This window comes from Equus asinus, chromosome 5 (genome assembly GCF_041296235.1).
Source record: "Equus asinus isolate D_3611 breed Donkey chromosome 5, EquAss-T2T_v2, whole genome shotgun sequence".
NCBI classification, from domain to species: domain Eukaryota; kingdom Metazoa; phylum Chordata; class Mammalia; order Perissodactyla; family Equidae; genus Equus; species Equus asinus.
In genome coordinates this window covers 73,837,605-73,854,117 of record NC_091794.1, presented here as the reverse complement: position 1 = coordinate 73,854,117, position 16,513 = coordinate 73,837,605, and the positions used below count along the sequence as shown (strand labels likewise).

The 16,513-nt window shown below is 43.5% G+C and overlaps 1 protein-coding gene and 1 long non-coding RNA gene across 21 annotated transcripts in view; one reads left to right on the top strand and one right to left on the bottom strand.

The window, feature by feature from the left end:
- ELAVL4 (ELAV like RNA binding protein 4) overlaps positions 1-973 on the top strand; it is a 138,372-nt gene extending 137,399 nt beyond the window's left edge. For 13 of the 20 annotated variants that reach the window (XM_070509970.1, XM_070509973.1, XM_070509977.1 and 10 more), the window contains one exon: positions 103-973. In XM_070509970.1, the coding sequence (XP_070366071.1) occupies positions 103-430 (328 nt within the window). In that variant the 3' untranslated portion in view covers positions 431-973. Of the gene's footprint in view, positions 1-60 lie in introns of all 20 variants that reach the window. The other 7 variants (XM_044770758.2, XM_070509967.1, XM_070509964.1 and 4 more) reach the window with 1 other exon arrangement.
- LOC106838222 (uncharacterized) lies at positions 748-16,508 on the bottom strand. The gene is made up of 4 exons (XR_006527907.2): positions 16,473-16,508; positions 11,652-11,722; positions 5,444-5,605; positions 748-2,841 (listed from the first exon to the last, which is right to left on the bottom strand). It is a non-coding gene; the product is annotated as an uncharacterized lncRNA (long non-coding RNA).
- Between the last annotated feature and the right edge of the window lie 5 nt (positions 16,509-16,513).

Below are 16,513 nucleotides of genomic sequence, written 5' to 3'. Positions count from 1 at the left end.
ACTCACTCAGCCCTCTGCCCCGTGTCTGTGTCTGTGCATCTGTGTGTTATCCGTGGTCAGACTGATGTCTGGACCAGTCCCCCCTTCTGCTTGTCCCCCCAGGTTCTCCCCAATCACCATTGACGGGATGACAAGCCTTGTGGGAATGAACATCCCTGGTCACACAGGAACGGGCTGGTGCATTTTTGTCTACAACTTGTCCCCCGATTCCGACGAGAGTGTCCTTTGGCAGCTCTTCGGCCCCTTCGGCGCAGTGAACAACGTCAAGGTCATCCGTGACTTCAACACCAACAAGTGCAAGGGATTCGGCTTCGTCACTATGACCAACTATGACGAGGCGGCCATGGCCATCGCCAGCCTCAACGGGTACCGCCTGGGAGACCGAGTGTTACAAGTTTCCTTTAAAACCAACAAAGCCCATAAGTCCTGAATCTCCCATCCTTACTTATTAAAATATATATATAAATATATACGAACAAAACACACGCTCACACACACACACATACACACGCACACACACAAAAGAGAGAGAAACAAACTTTTCAAGGCTTATATTCAACCATGGACTTTATAAGCCAGTGTTGCCTAAGTATTAAAACATTGGAGTATCCTGAGGTGTACCAGGAAAGGATTTTATAATGCTTAGAAAAAAAGAGAAAAAAACAAAAAAATACCTTTGATGCATTGAATGTTCTTTCATAGCCGTCGTTGTTGAATATAATATACATAGATAGCAATGTGCAGGGATTTTTACCCAGCCAGCTAACTTTACTACCTTCCTTGAAGGTGGATCTTTTTAAGATGACCATTCGCTCATTTGAAGAAGAAAAACAAAAGACAAAAAAAAAATAATAAAAATAAAACAATTTTTACAAAGTAATGGGATTCAAAGAAAGAAAAAAAGATTTTTCTTTTTTGTCAAATGTTGATCCAATCAGATTGGTAAAAAAAAAAAACAAAAAAAAACCCCACACAGATTAAAGAGGAATAATAAAAATTGCAAAAATGAAAAAAAACTTTTGCAAATTTTTTTATTTTTCCTTTTTTCTTTTATATCATGTGAACTAAAACAGTCTTCTGTTAGGGGATGGGGGCAAGGGGGATACCTGATGACATTAACAATTTAATAACATTAACATTGTTGCCAAAGAGGTGGTCTCTTTGCTGAAAATGGGTTTCAAGAAAAATCTATTTTTATAAAATATAAAGAATTTTTACAAGAGAATCTGGATTTGAGAAAAAAATATTTTGACTGGCTAATTTAGGGGAAATTGACAACTTTGTCGCGTTCATACTGCACTGGTAACTTTTTAGAGATCAAGATGTGTGTTTTAAACTGGATTCGTAGACTGTTTTTTGAAGGATGGGCTATAAACAGATGATCTTCATATCTTTTCATAGCATGTAATAATAATTAAAAAATTATTAATTACTAGGGGAAAGGAGTGTTCGTTCTACCCAGGGTACCACAGTTCCCCACAGTCAAAACCCAAAAGCAAGGAGATGAGTTGAAAGACAGTTTTTCTTTAAGTCATCAGTATGGGATGTCAGCAGAACAAAAATTAAAAAGATTAATTTTCCTTTTGATCTAAAACTTCCTTAGTTTGAGCAGTAGGTGCTACGAAATTATTTACATATCTTAGTATCATAGTTAAATGTAATGTGTTTAGGAGAGGAAAACAAAAGATACGTTTGCTTTAAATTCATTAAGGAATTTTCAAATTCACTTTGTAGCCCATGCTGATAGAATTGGGCTGTGTTGGTACATTTGAAACACTGTTTATGTTGCTTGAAACACTTATTTATTTAATCGACGTGATGATGCCTATGGCCGAGATCAAATATAGCTAGATTGGCTAGACTACTTATTTGTTTACTTAAACTATGGGAAGAAGCATATTATTGTGTCATTCTGTTGTGTGTGTATGTGTATATACAATATAAATATATATATATAAAGTTATTTTTTTCTTTGGGTTAATTTATTATAAGTTGTAACACTTGGCTAGTTTCGTTTGTATATGTCTTAAAATGTTTTCTTATGATATTTAAGTGACAGTTCAAGAGGTATCAAGGTAACTTGTGTAGAACTATTGTTTGATATATTGTCATGTTTGTTGTGAATATTTTTTCTTACTGCACAGTAGAAAAATAAAAACAACTGGGTCTTTATTTTAATGTAATTCAGATTGGGGAAACAAAACAGAGCTAAGGGAACAAAATGACTGAGGGAGCATTCTCCCACGTCCAGTGCACTGAGCATTCTAGTATGTTTGTGCTTTGTACGGTTATATATTTAAACAAAAACAAAACAAAAAAATACAAGGATTCCTGCTCTTCCCTGGGTAATAGAAACAGTTACTCGCTATGCATAATCTAGTTGATAGTTAAATTTGCTATTGCTTTTCTTGTCTTGTTATATAAAATCTTTTCAATACAAGTTTAGTCTTAATGGTAATAAAACGTTATGGTTATTTATAACTTGTGCTTATTTTGTGCGTTTTTTCCCATGCTGAACCCACTAAGTGCATGTAGACAGAACTGTTGTTCTCACACTGAAGAGGCAAACTTGGTCGTAGTAGTCATAGTGGTAGACAGATAACGAAAACCAAGGCTGCATCATAGACTCCTCCTTTAAATTTTTTTTCTGTTTTTTTCCTCTTTTCGGTTTTGGACGAAAACATCAGATTTCAGTTCAGAGAACACTCGTTCGACATTCAGGGAAACCTTTTTACATCACCTGCTATGAATGAACGCAGTTTGCTGGCAAAGTTCCGATGCATTTGCTAAGCATTAGTGGGAAAGGCATGCCAAAAATCTCTTCTCTATAATGTGTTCACTCTTGGGGGAAAAAAAAGGAAAAAAAATCTTAGGACCAGGCAGTTGTATACTTTAGTTATAATGAATGACTTCATGTTAATCTTGCTAGTTTAGATGATTTCTGAGGGAAAGTATTGTAAATGTTTTTTTTTTCCATAATCTTGTTGTGTTTGAATTATTTGTACTTTATCTGTCCAGACAATAAATGAAAGTGTGTAGAATGGATTTGAGCTTCCCAGATTTTTAAATGTGTTCATGCAAACTTTTTTTTCTATAGCATCTTCAGATTTCCCCAATATTTTTATCGTTAAGCAAACAAACCAAAAAGGGTAGAGTAAAATTCTGTTTTGCAACTTAGCCCAGTCTCTCAAAGTCAACTCAGTATTCAAAAGTCATTGCCCTAGTTCCATGCTACTAAAATTGTGGTCTCCAGTTGGCAGTATCAGCATCACCTGGGAGCTTGTTAAAATGCAGACTCTCAGGCCGAATGCAAATCTATATTTAACCAGATCCCCAGGTAAATCACGGCTTCTTTAAAGTGTGAGGAACACTCCCCTGGTTGATACCAAACCGGCATATTTGCCATTGTGTTTGGCTTTAGGATATATCAGTGCCTGTTATTCATTTATAAGCATACTTGTGACTTGTTCAGAAGAGAAAGAGTCACTATTTGCAGAGCATCTATTGTTGTCATACAGGCTGTGTGGTGTCCCCTACTTCCTCTCCAGCAGTCTCCAGCAGTCTGAGAGAAGTAGATAGCACCATCCTCATTTCACAGGTGACAAGACTGAGGCTCAGTGAGATTAAGTAACTGGAAACAGCAAGTTTCCAGCTGGGATTTGAATCTGAGTCTGATTCTACTGCACGGCACCTCAGTGTTGAGACTGCAGAGCGTGAGCAATATTAAGCCAACAGACCATTTGTATATTGGAAGTGACAGCTAAACAAGAAAGGTCACCTTTTTGTTTGAGCACTCATTTTTGCTTAGAAGTGGCAAATATTTGACTTTCTTACCTTTGAATAGAAACCCTACACAAGGGCTTATGCATACAGTATATAAAGAACATGATAGAAGCTCCAGCTAAGGGAGAGGAACTGCCTAAGGTCCCATGAACTCATAGCAAAATATGTCCTGAACTTACACATGAGCTTTTTAGTGATTGCCCGATACAGTCACTCACTGATGATCTACTGGTCTGTCTGTCATTTTCATTTCCTCGCTAATTGAAAATTCGTAATACCCCGTAAAACACCGCCATCCATAAACTGACAATTGAAGAAGAAATGCCCCCAATGAGCCAGATGAAGGAACAGTCAGATTCTCTTCCATTCCTCTTAGCCCCCTTTTTATTATTGTAGTAAATTACCTCAATGATTGGGATAATTAAATTCAGGGCAAAAAATGGGATTTAATTAACCAAGCTAAATATTAAAACTCTGTCAGGCTGAACTTCACATAGTTGAACTTAAAGGTTCTTATTTTAGTTTTATCTTAAAGACAAGCCCCTGTGTTTCTCTTCTGAAGAAAAATGGCCATTCAAACTAGTAGTTGCCCTCAGGAATAACAGCTTCACAAACGTGTGTAGAAGGTCTAAAAACCTTGCTGGCAGGTCTATGATAGTTATTACCAGTCATTACCAGCCCTGCTCCTTACAGGTGTCATTTCAGTGCTCTTTGAATTAGTGGATACATTATTTTGGAATATTGGAAGTTGGTGAAATCGTACGGTTCAAGAGTTCATTCTCTAGCTTCCAACTGATCTATCCTGGAAGTTTCACGGGTAGCTGTGGGTGTTTAAATAGGTCTTTAAAATATCCATAGGAGGACATTCTCCATACACTCTCTTGGCTACACTTCCCAACATCAGCACAACGAGTCTGCCTAACATCTAATAAAAAATTCATCTTGCTGCAAGTGTAAGCCTGTTACCTTAAATCTCCAGGCAAACATTATATAGTTTCTGTAGGTGTTTGTGGGAAAGGTCTAACAAATCACAAGAATGTAGAGATTATTAAATTTCTTTTAGGTCCTAGGTACATTATGTTTTGCTTGGATGAAAAATTGCATGCCAGAGAAGGCTGAAGGCATTTGCTTAGTGCTATTTCTGTCAGAATGATAGCAAAGGAAGACAGCAAAAATGTGTTTGTGTCTGTAACCATCCTACGTCATCGCCACCAGCATCAAACTACTTACGTCTATGACCGAAGCTCAAACACTGGCCAAATGATAGTCACAGCCATAAATTTTTATCAACTCCAGTCCTGTTCAAATTTCTTTCATCAAGATCAATTGTTATTTGTTCATTTGTAAATAAAACATTTAAACCCCAAAGAACAACATTTAAAAGTACATTTGAAACTCACAAAGTCTCGTGGGGCCCACACTCAGTCAGTGTTTGGGTCTAGCTATCTTAACCTTGTCAAAATTCAGCACTTAATCACCTATTGCCAGAGTCGATTCAGGAAACTCCCAGTTCTTGAAATTGTTTTGCCCTTACTTTCTGTAGCTACTATATGTTTGTTGCGTAATGGACATACAAATGGAAACACCCAGAAGCAAGCATTTGCACAACTGAATAGGAGATGGGGTTTTTTACTTTCACCTGCAGATTCAAAAATCATACCTGACAAGACAGCATTAACAGCAAGAGTGTGTTTTCTAAATGGAAGAGTCATTAAAATCTTAATTTGAGGCCATCCTGCCTGGATCCCTTCCACAGCCTTCATAAGAGCTCACGGAACACAGCTGTGTAATATCCTTACACCCTTCACTGCCTTTGTTCTACCTGGGAAAGAGAATAATAAAAGGAAATTACGTTTTATTTCCATGAGCTAAAATCAAGTTTTAATATTGTCCAAAAATGACTCGTACCGTTCCTTTATCTTATTAGCTTTTTGGCACATTAGGTAATAAGATAATTTCTCATGGTACAGTATTTATGTAAGAATCATATTTCTCTCTGTGCAGATCACTTACAGAAGTGTCTGTTAACAGGAGAGAATGATGCATAATCGGCACTTAAGATTAAAATAGACCTGAGAACATAAAAGTGTTCCTTCAATTAAAGGAATAGCATTTCTCCAGTCTCATCTTTTTTGTTTCTGCAACAGAATGAAAACTGGCTTAAAATTACCAACCCCGGGTTAATTACCCGAAGGCTTCCCTATGCAAGTCCAGCTTAATCTACTAGTGGTTCAAATGCAAGGACCCACATGCCACCCCAGGATGCCATGTAATCATTTTACAAGTGTCCAGCAAAGTCCTTAAGGTTTAAGAAATTGTTTCTAGAGAGAGCACTTTACTATCTTTCCAATATGCCAGGCACTAACAGTTAGCACTTAGTTCTTCTCCCAAGTGAGTGAGTGAGGGGTATCATCTCCTTTTCACATTGAGCAAAAAGAGACTCAGAGAGATTTGGTATCTTGTACAAGCAAGCAGGTAGTGAAGGCAGAATTCAAACCCAGACCTGTCTGACCTTGAAGCCCCCCCCCCAGCTATATCACCCAACCTAGAGCCAATTCTGTCATAATTAGAGCCAAAACAATTAACAAATGGTTCCAGCTTCAGTTAAAGGTGGAGATGAGTCCTGCTATGTAAGGAACAAGGGAAATGGCATTAATGCACTGCCTAGGGCTAACCCCCTCCCCAGACCGTTAATGGAAAAACAGATCCAACAACATTGGTTTACAAGCAAATTGATAAAGAAAAACTAAAAGTGATAGCTTTTAAACAGTGTTGCTCAGCAATGTTTAAAAATGAAACTATTTGTTGACAGATCTGTTTAAACCACCAAAGTCATCGAGGTAGAGAGGAGTTGAGGATAGAACCAGAAGAAGGTAAGAATCTCTACAAGTCAACTTAGCTGCCCTTGGAGCTGACCGCATGGCTCTCCCTAAGAGATGAAGGCATTGCGTGAACAAATGTCACCTTCATGAGAGCTCCTTTCACCATCTGTATTGCCCCTGAATCCTCAGAACAGTACTGGGAGGCACATAGTATAATCCCCACTTTACATCTGAGAAAAACAGGCTCAGAGAAGTTAGGAATCTTGCCCAAGGTTGTACAGCATGTAGCAGAATTACACCCATGCCGTCTGGCTCCAATCCAATGTCTTTCCACTAAACCACACTGACTGTCTTTCAATGTGACACCATCATTGGTTGAACACCCACCTACCTGTGAGGTACGGTGGGGTAGGGGTGTAGGAACCAGCCTAAGTCTTGTCTACACTAGAATCCTTACTCTGAACATCTACCATATGCCAGGCATTGAGGAAGGGGCACAAGAATGAAGAAGCATATTCAGCGTTTTTTTTTCTTTCACCACCTGTTTTGTGCATAGTGAGTTATGACAGGAAACCAAAAAAAAACCAAAAAACAAAAAAACCCACCAGGAATGGAAATTTAGAGTTTTGTTACAAAGACAAAACATAGGAAAAAATTATTTAGCCATGCCAGGTAGTTTCTGTGCTGGAAGGAGAGTTACAGGAAATTTTGAAAATCTGTGGAGAATGAAAGGAATATTCTGGGGCCCAGAAAGGAGAGAGTGTGGCCTGGTGGGAAGAGGACAAGCTCTGGTGAAAGCTCTGGGTTTAGATCCCTGGGCGAATCATTCAACGTCTCACAGATTCCTGGTCAGAGAAGGAAGGATTAGAGATAAAATACTTCAAGTTCCTGGTGATGAAGAGTAGTAGGAATGAAACAGCAGCCAGAAAGAGTTCTCAGAGGAAAAGAGCTTGGGCCTGGCCCCCTGGCAGGGGGACATGGTTTGGTGGGTACCTCTGGATGTGAAGAACAGAGAAAGACTCCAGGAAAGGAGGGAGGAGACAGTAGGGGTACGTGTGGGAATAAGCTCTTGGAAATCTCGCTCGGCCTCATGGAACTTGAGCTGCTTTTGAAATACAACAACTCCAGCCACACATGGTCAGAGGCTCTGAATGCCCCTCAGCAACCAGAGACCCCACTGATCCCTCCTCTTGTGCCCAACCACTACAGTGACTCAGCCATTCTGCCCCCTCCCTGTGACTCTTCGATGACGCTACCTTTACCAAGAACAGGTCCAATTGTCCCTGAAAGAATGGTTCAAATTTTCAGAGAGAAAACCATGTTGGCCCTGATTGGTCATTGTTTACAGGCCACTGGCACCAGTAATTTTCCTTCACACAGACCAAATGGTCCAAACAGCTGAAACCAGGGGGGCCATGTGCTCTACAATATGGCCTGCTGGTAAAGAAAGGCTTGGGGGAGTTGCCCTGAGGAAGGAGTTCGGGGTGGCTTGAACAGCCCATGCAGGACAGTAGGGAGTGGCTAGGCAAGGTGGAGCTGAGGAGGCCTTCCTGGCGTTGGGGAAGGGATGGAGAAAGATGCTAAGGATCTTAGGCAGGCAGCAGTGGGAGGACAGCAGAGGAATAAGAGAAGAAGGGTCAGACATTCAGGCTGAGGCAGGGGACTTCTTTCGGAAAGCAGGGTCCCAGAAGGCTTTTGAGCAGGGAAGTGAGGGCCTTTCATTCATAAACAAATTCCTGGGAAGAGATGACATTCCCAAGCCATACTCCTCTTGGCTGTAGACACAAGAAAAGAGTTGTAAGTTCTGTCTCACCCCAAATGGGAAAACGGATCCAATGGACCATTTGTAAAGGGCAGCCCTCCCCAACTTGTCACACCGTTGGCCTCATCATTGCCTGCTTAGGCGGTGAGGGAAAGGCCTTGGAAGTCAGTTCAACCTCTTCATTTAAATCCTTGGGAACAAAAGGGCTTCGGGTTGCCCAACCCCCACCTCACCCCATGTGACTAGCTCATTATTCCATTCTGCAAACTTTAGAATGTCCTTTCCTCCATCGCCAGGCCCCATTTCACTCAACACACACACAAACACGCATGCACCATCCATGTGGCAAATCCTGATTTGTTCAGCTCATGGTTCACTGCCTCCTGAGAACCTTCCCTGACACCCAGGCTGGGCTGGGGATTCCTAGACAATCCCACATCCCTCTGCCTTCCTGTATCACAGTACTGGTCCCACACCACATCTTTCTGCTGCATGCATGCCTCCCTGACAGAGGAATCAGACACAGTGCCTGCCTTGGAGGAGCTCCAATGTAAGCACTGAATGGCAAGATCAAAGCTAGAGGAAGTTTGGGGAGCACAAAGAAAAGAGCAGTCAATTCTAACTATGGCAGAGTCGGGGGAAGTTGAGGTGTAACAAGAAATGCATCCTAGAGATGCCTGGGAATCAACTGTATCTTGAAAGATGAATCAGACTTGGACAGGCAGGTGAAACTGGCAAAGATTTAGCCATTGATGATTAAGTAGCTAGGAACTAAAGGTTTTTTTCTTTTTGCAATTACTGGTTATAACTTTTAGCTATTCCCCCACCCATTGTTAACTGTGCTGTTTAGGCAATATGCTATCTGACTCCCACTAGGCTCCTATAGATAACATCTCCCTGGAGCCTGGGTCACCATGGTAATGGGTGTGTGAGCTGTTTCTCAGGAATTAGAACCCCTTTGTCCACTCCAGGCCAGTTGAGACTACCAGCTCATCAACTGGGCCCGTGCTGATGTCCGATAGGTGACCTTTAGATGTCAAGAGGCTAAAAACCCCACCCTCAGATCATGCTAATGCTGCCATTTTGCGAACATGGATCCTATGAAGAGGCATGAAGGCTGACTACGCTTACGCACATCATCAATTACCTCACCTCTCCTCACCTCCAATCACCTATCTTCACATTTCAGATCACCTTGCCCCCGTACCCCATAAATATCCCTGAGTCCCTATTTTCAGCAAAGCAGATTTGAGACGCATGTTCTCGCTTCCTCATGTGGTTGCCTTGTGAGTAAACTCTCTGCTGCGATCTTGTCCTCTTGGTGGTTTGGCTTTCAGGGTGGTGGGCAAAAATGAACCTGGGCAGGGTCGTGCCCCAGGCACTAGGGCAAGGTCAGGAGCATCACACTGGGAATGGTGGAAGAGACCCAGGACCAGGAGTCAGAATCCTCAGCTCTGCCCTACCTACTGTGTGACATTGGGCAAGTCACTGCACCTGACTGGGCCTCAGTTTCCCAGAAGTTAAAGGACGGTGTTAAACTGGGTGATCTCTGATGGGCCTGCTCCTGCTTACTCCTAGACTCCCATCTTCCCCTATGTTTTTTGCTGAGTGAGCAAATATTTATTGACCACCTACTATGTGGCACTGAAGACACAATGAGGGGACAAAAGAGATGTTTGTATACGGCTGGGGGTGAGTGCTGTCAAGGTCAAGTACATGCTGCTCTGACCATGAGTAACAAGGACATTTGCCCAGCTAAGGACAAGGAATACCCTGCTACTGTGGCATTTGAACTGAGATCTGAAGGATGAGGAGGTCGTGTCCCATCCTAGGAAGAGGGGAAATAGCATGTACGAAGGACCAGAGGTGGAGAGGAGTGAGGCTCAGCTGAAAGGAGCCCAGTGACTCAGAGGTGGAGGTGGGAACAGGGCTGGCGTGGGAGTGGGAGTGGGAGCAGGGACGTGATCACCACGGGCCTCAAAAGCCACAGAAAGGATTTTGATCTTTACTATAAGAGTGGTGGGAAGGACCTACACTCCAGCCAATGGATCACCTTCTCTCAGCCTCAGTTTACTCATCTATAAAATAGGAGCGATAAAGTACCCACCTTATACGGTATTGAGAGGATCAAATGCATTAATATATGTCAAGTGCTTAAAACACAACCTGGCAGATAGCAATAATTATGCAAATGTTTGCTATTATTATTATTATTATTGGTGAGGAAGATTGGCCCTGAGCTAACATCTGTGCCAGTCCTCCTCTATTTTGTATGTGGGATGCCACCACAGCATGGCTTGATAAGTTGTGTGTAGGTCTGTGCCTGGGATCCAAACTCGCAAACACCCCCCCAGGCCACCAAAACAAAGTGTGTGAACTTAACCACTGTGCCACCAGGCTGGCTCCTGTTTGCTGTTATTATTATTATCATTATTATTCGTCTGGCTACTTCCTACACATTCCTGAAAATTCAGCATGGAAATTGACTCTTCTGAAGCTCCTTCTCTGACCTCCCAGACCAGATTTGTACCACTCCTCTGGGCTCCCATAGTCCCCGTGCTTGCCTCTCTCACCCTGCAGAGTAATTTGCTCTTTACTTCTCTGCCTACGTCCCTGAACTGTGAGCTCATCAAGGGGAAGGACTGTGCCAAAACTGGGCATGAAAAGAATGCCTGTGAAGGTGCTCAGCTGTGGTGGGCTGAATAATGTCCCCCTGCAAAGGTGTCCATGTCCGGATCCCTGGAGCTTGAGAATATGTTGCCTTACATGGCAAACAGGACTGTGCAAATGTGATGCAGTTACAGATTTTGAGATGGGGAGATAATCCTGGGTTATCTGGGTGGGCCCGATGTGATCACAAGGGTCTTTATAAGCAAGAGGTAGAGGGATCAGTCAGTAATAGGAGATGTGATGATGAAAACAAAAGGTGGGGCTCAGGAGCCAAGGAATGCAGGTGGCTTCTACAAGCTGAAAAAGGTAAGGAAATTGATTCTCCCCTGAAGCCTCCAGAAAGAATACAGCCCAGCCAACACCTTAATTTTAGACTTTTGACCTCTAGAACTATAAGAGAATAAATCTGTATTATTTTAAACCACTGAATTTGTGATAATTTGTTAGAGCAGCGATAGGAAATTAACATACCAGCCAAGCTTCAGGAAGCAGGAATTACAGAAAGAATAGTTGTGGGGAGAAGCTAATGCTCCGTCCAGGTGCTTCCTGACCCCCTAGCATCAGTGAGAGAGGTGGTGTTTATGGCGGCCCCTCTGCTCACTCTCTTAGCATACCCTCATTAAGCTGGGTCCTCCAGGAGCAAGACGCCATCACCATATTAACTTCATCCCTGGGCTCTCATGACCTGGTGGGTGGAGAAAGGGGAGAAGAATCAGTCGGTGCAAAGACATCAATGGCTTGTTTTTCTGGGCTCCAGGGAATAGAAGTTGGAGCGCAGAGTAATGGAAGGAACACTGGCCCAGGATAACCGGGTTCAATTCCCAGCTCTGCCACCAATTTCTTGTGTGATTTTGAACAAATTTTATACGCCAGACCTTCTCCTTCTCTTGTGTTCTACATCCCAATTAATAGTGGGAAACCCAGGAATATTTCTAAACCCCACTTCCCTTCCCCCAACCATTCAATTACCTAGTCAATTACCAAACCCTATCAATTTTACCTCCTGGAAATTTCTCAAATTCATCCCCTTCCGCCCCTCCTCATGGCTGCTATCCTGGCTTAAGTCTTATCATCTCATTTAGAGACAATTAACTGGATACCTTCTATGTACGTACGTGGATTCTGGCACTAACCTCACAGGAGATCTTCCCTCCTCACCATCTGCACTCTCCCATCCCCCCAGCCAGAATGATCTGCCTAAAACACTAATCTGACCAAATCACTCCTCTGCCTAAATCCTGTCAGTGGAGTCCCGTCACCCAGGTGATACAGTTCAGATGCCGGAGAATGACTTCCAAGGCCCCGCATCATCTAGGCTCTGACTGCTGAACTAGCCTCATCTCTCTCCTCTTCCTGCCTCACAGTTTGTGGTCCAGCTGTGCAAAACTATTAACTACTCCCTGAATACAATGTAGTCTTTGTCAGAGCCCTACTCATATTAATTTTCTTCTTCCTTTCTAAAAGAACTCTGATTTTATTAACGCAACAAAATGCCTAGCTACAAAACATCTTTCAGTTTTCCTTACAGCTGGAAGTGGCCACATCACCCAGATCTGGCCAATGGGATATAACAAGTGCCTGGTCCTCACCAAGAGCTTTCCAGGAAAGCTCTTTAAAAGAGAGCAAACACAGCTGGCACACTCTTTTCTCTCTGCCATTGCCCTCCTCCTCCCTTTCTTCTCCTCACTTGGAATGCTGAAGTGATGTCTGGAGCTGCAGGTGCCATGTTGCAACCATGAAGGCAACAACCAAAAGCCATAGATGGCAGATTAGAAACACATGAGGGGCCTAGGTCCACAACGGCATCTCTAAGCTGCTACAGCAGCCCTGGATTATCTCCCTTGTACTTCTTTTTACTTGAGAAAAATACACTCCTCACTGCAGAACTTCCCAATCTGTGAACGCATTCTTATTGATGTGCTCATTTTATTTCCTGAAACTCTGAGCAGCCAGGTGGGGCCCTGGGCAGTTAGAGCCCCCAGGTCATTCATCTCTGGCTCCAACCTGTCCCTCTACCCTATTGGGACAAACGAGTATTTTTGTATGTATGCCACTATGTGAGAAAGATTAGACAACTTTGTCTCACTGGTTTAATTTTGATAATTTTTCTGTCCCACTGGCCCATTGCCTGTGCCCCTCAGTTTGACCACGTTGATGAGGCCTATACTGGTCTCTAGACCCACCCCAGATCCCCAACGCCCCTCCAAATGCCTGCCGCCCCATGGCTAGGAGTTCCATCCCCATCCGCCTCCAGATTGTCCTCGCTGTATTGTTGCCTACATTAGTTTGCCATGAATCAAAGGCCCCTCTTGGGCTACCCATTGATGGCACGGACCTGTCTTTGACCTCCAATGCTCCTTGGGGGCCTCAGTTCCTGCCACCCCACCTACTGGAATATCTCAGCATCTTTACTCCCCTCCAGATCTCCGGGGCTTGTCTCTCTCTCTCTTGCTTGCTCTCTCCCTCTCATCCATCATTAAGAACGCACCCTCCTTTTCTCTTTTCCCTTTTGCTGGGGAAGGAACAGTTATACCACAGAGTTGCTTGGACCACCTAATGACTTAGTGACATTGTTTTGGGGATTTACCAGGAAAGCCGGGTCAGAGTGGACCAAGAAGAACTTTATACTATGCCCACAACTAATGCTTCTTATCTTTGAACCTGTTTGCTAGCCTGGTCCTCTGTGCCAGACTCCCTCCTCACTTACAGTGACATTTTCTCTTCAGGACCCCATTCTCATCTGGCTTCCAATTGTCTTCTAGCGCCCATGACCTCAATGCCCATCAGGTATGCTCATATAGGCCTGAACCTCAAATATGAACAATCTAGGTTCTCACTCATGGAGTCTACGCTGACCCAGGTATTTAGCTGGACACCAGAAAGGCATGGGACATATGTAGAGTGCTGAGCCTCCTGCTTTAGAATAAATGATTAAATTCTCTAGGTAGGCCTCAGTTTCCCCATCTATAAACACAGGAGCAGGACTGCCTGATCTCAGCTTCATCGGTTTGACACGGGAAACACACAGGGCAGGCTTGAGGCCCCAGAATTCACCAGAGCCAGTACAGAAGCCAGGGGAGGGGGAGAAATGAGGGGGAGAGGAAGTTTTCAATCAGGTGCTGAGCTTTCACTGCCAAAAAATTTCCCGCAAACAAACCCACCCCAGCAAAGGAAGCTACTGTTGGCTGGCACACTGCAGAAGAGAAGGCGGACACGAGGCCTCATTAATCCGGCAACTGTGGGATCAGTTGCAGATACCCCAGCCCACCCACTCCGCGCCATCTGCTGCTGCTGCCGCTGAGCCGACGGCGCGCAGCTCTGGTGGGAGTCCAGCCTGAAGGCAGCAGAAGGGCCTGGACTCCAGACTATGTTGCAGCCTCAGCAACAGGGACCCACACATTCCCTTGAGGCCAGGCTCAGGCCCCAGTGTGTCTCCCAACCCCATCGCCACCCACAATGCAATGCCACAACCCTCCACGAAGCTCTGCTTTGGAAGTAACTGAGGGAGAAGACCCAGCGCCCTGAAAAAATATTAAGCAAATAAGTAACTAAACTGCATTGATTGAGAACCAAGTGTGTGCCAGGCACATACCTTATCTCCCATAAATACTCCCCCAAACCACACTAAGACTCTCTCCAAAACTAATCTGTCATAATTCTGGATGATTTCAATATGCACATAGATGATCCTTCCAATATCCTGGCTTCTCAGTTCCTCACCCTCTGCTTCTCCTTCCACTTCATTACTCCCTCCCTGCTCATTCCTTAGGCCTTAATACCTTAATTTCAATTTCAAGCATCTCCTTGAAATACTTCCTCTCCCATTTCCTTTAATAAACTGACTCAAAATAGCCCTTCAACCCCACTGGGACCTTCAACTCACTTTTTACTGTCCCCTCCTCCCTACCCCGCAATGTCCTCACTTCCCTTCCTATGCAGTTTAACTCCCACGGCCAAACACCTAATCCCGGCCTGGCCCACACTGTCCTTTTCCTGACCCACGTTCTCACTGTCCTTGCCCACATTCTCATTTTCCTTGCCCCTCCCTCATTTCCTTCTTCTCTTTTGGCTCAACCGAAGCTCTCCATCCGCTCTGCACCTGCAGCTTCACAGCTGAACATAGCAAGAGAAAAAACTCGAATTAATGCTGACCAGGCTCCCTTTAAATTAGACCACTAGCCTCATGTGGGCCCTAGAACTGCCTGAAGGTCACTCTATTTCTCTAGTTCACTCACTCTCACAGGACATGTTTTCCTGCTTTCTCCTCTTTCTTCAAATATCCAATGCCTCTTACCTCATCTTCATTCTCCAGTGAAGACTCTGCTTCCTGTTCCGACCTTTCTGGCCGTCTCTCAATGTCTTCCTTGTCTCTTTGACCTCTAAACGTTGAAGGCTGAGTTCTTGGACCTTTTCTCTAACTACAGTCACTCTCCAAAACCACTCATCCAGGGTTGTGGCTTTTACTATAATCAGTGCTCCGATGACTCCCAGGTGTATTTCCAGCCCAGATCTCTTGCCTGAACTCTGGGGATGGACATACTACCACGAATTTGATGTCTCCACCTGACTCTCTCAAACTTATAACAAAAAAACAATTCCTTTTTATCCCCCTCCACCCAACATGCTCTCTTCTGCATTTCAGCAAATGATGGCACCATCTTCCTGTTGCTTGAGCCAAAACCCTTGGAGTGACACTTAACTCCTTTTGTCTTTCTTCTATTGCCTGGGAAGTTGCCCCATCATACAGAGATCTGTGTCTGTTTTGTTCACTATTGTAACCTCAGCTCCTGAAAGAACGGCCCTTAGTAGGTACTCGATAAATATTGGCTAAATAAATGAATAATTAAATTAATTGAATTGAATGACTTGGGTACCCAATTCAATAAATGAATAATTCAATAAATAAATAAATTCATTCCATAAATAATTACAGATTGTGATAAGGGCTAGGAAGGAAGGTGCAATGGAAGAAAATAACAGAGGGACTTTCCTTAGACAGGGTAGAGTTCTTTTCTCTGAGAAAATGACTTTGAAATGGGACCTGAAAGATAAGGAGTCGTGGAAGAGCCAGGCAAACAACATCAGTACACAGGCCTGGAGGTGGGTAAGCACTTAATGGGCTCTAGGAAACAACAGGTGGCCAGAGGGGCAGAAGTGAGGGAAGGGACAGAGGTGCCGGTAAACGCTGGAGAGCTGAGCAAGGCCAGATCCCGCAGGCTTTTTCAGACTCTAGCAAGGAATGTGGATTTTATTCCAAGGTCACTGATTTCATTTGTCTGGTCACCTTTTGAAATCAACAGTGTGGAGTAATGTTGAGACCTGAGGATTTGGATCCCTGTTCTGCCAGGCCTAAACTATGCAACCTCTAGCAAGTATCTCTCCCTCTCTGAACCCCACATCTATAATCTAGGGATAACCACTTCTGACCTGCTTACCTTGTACCATTGTCTTCAGGTTCAAGTGAGATTAGCTTCAG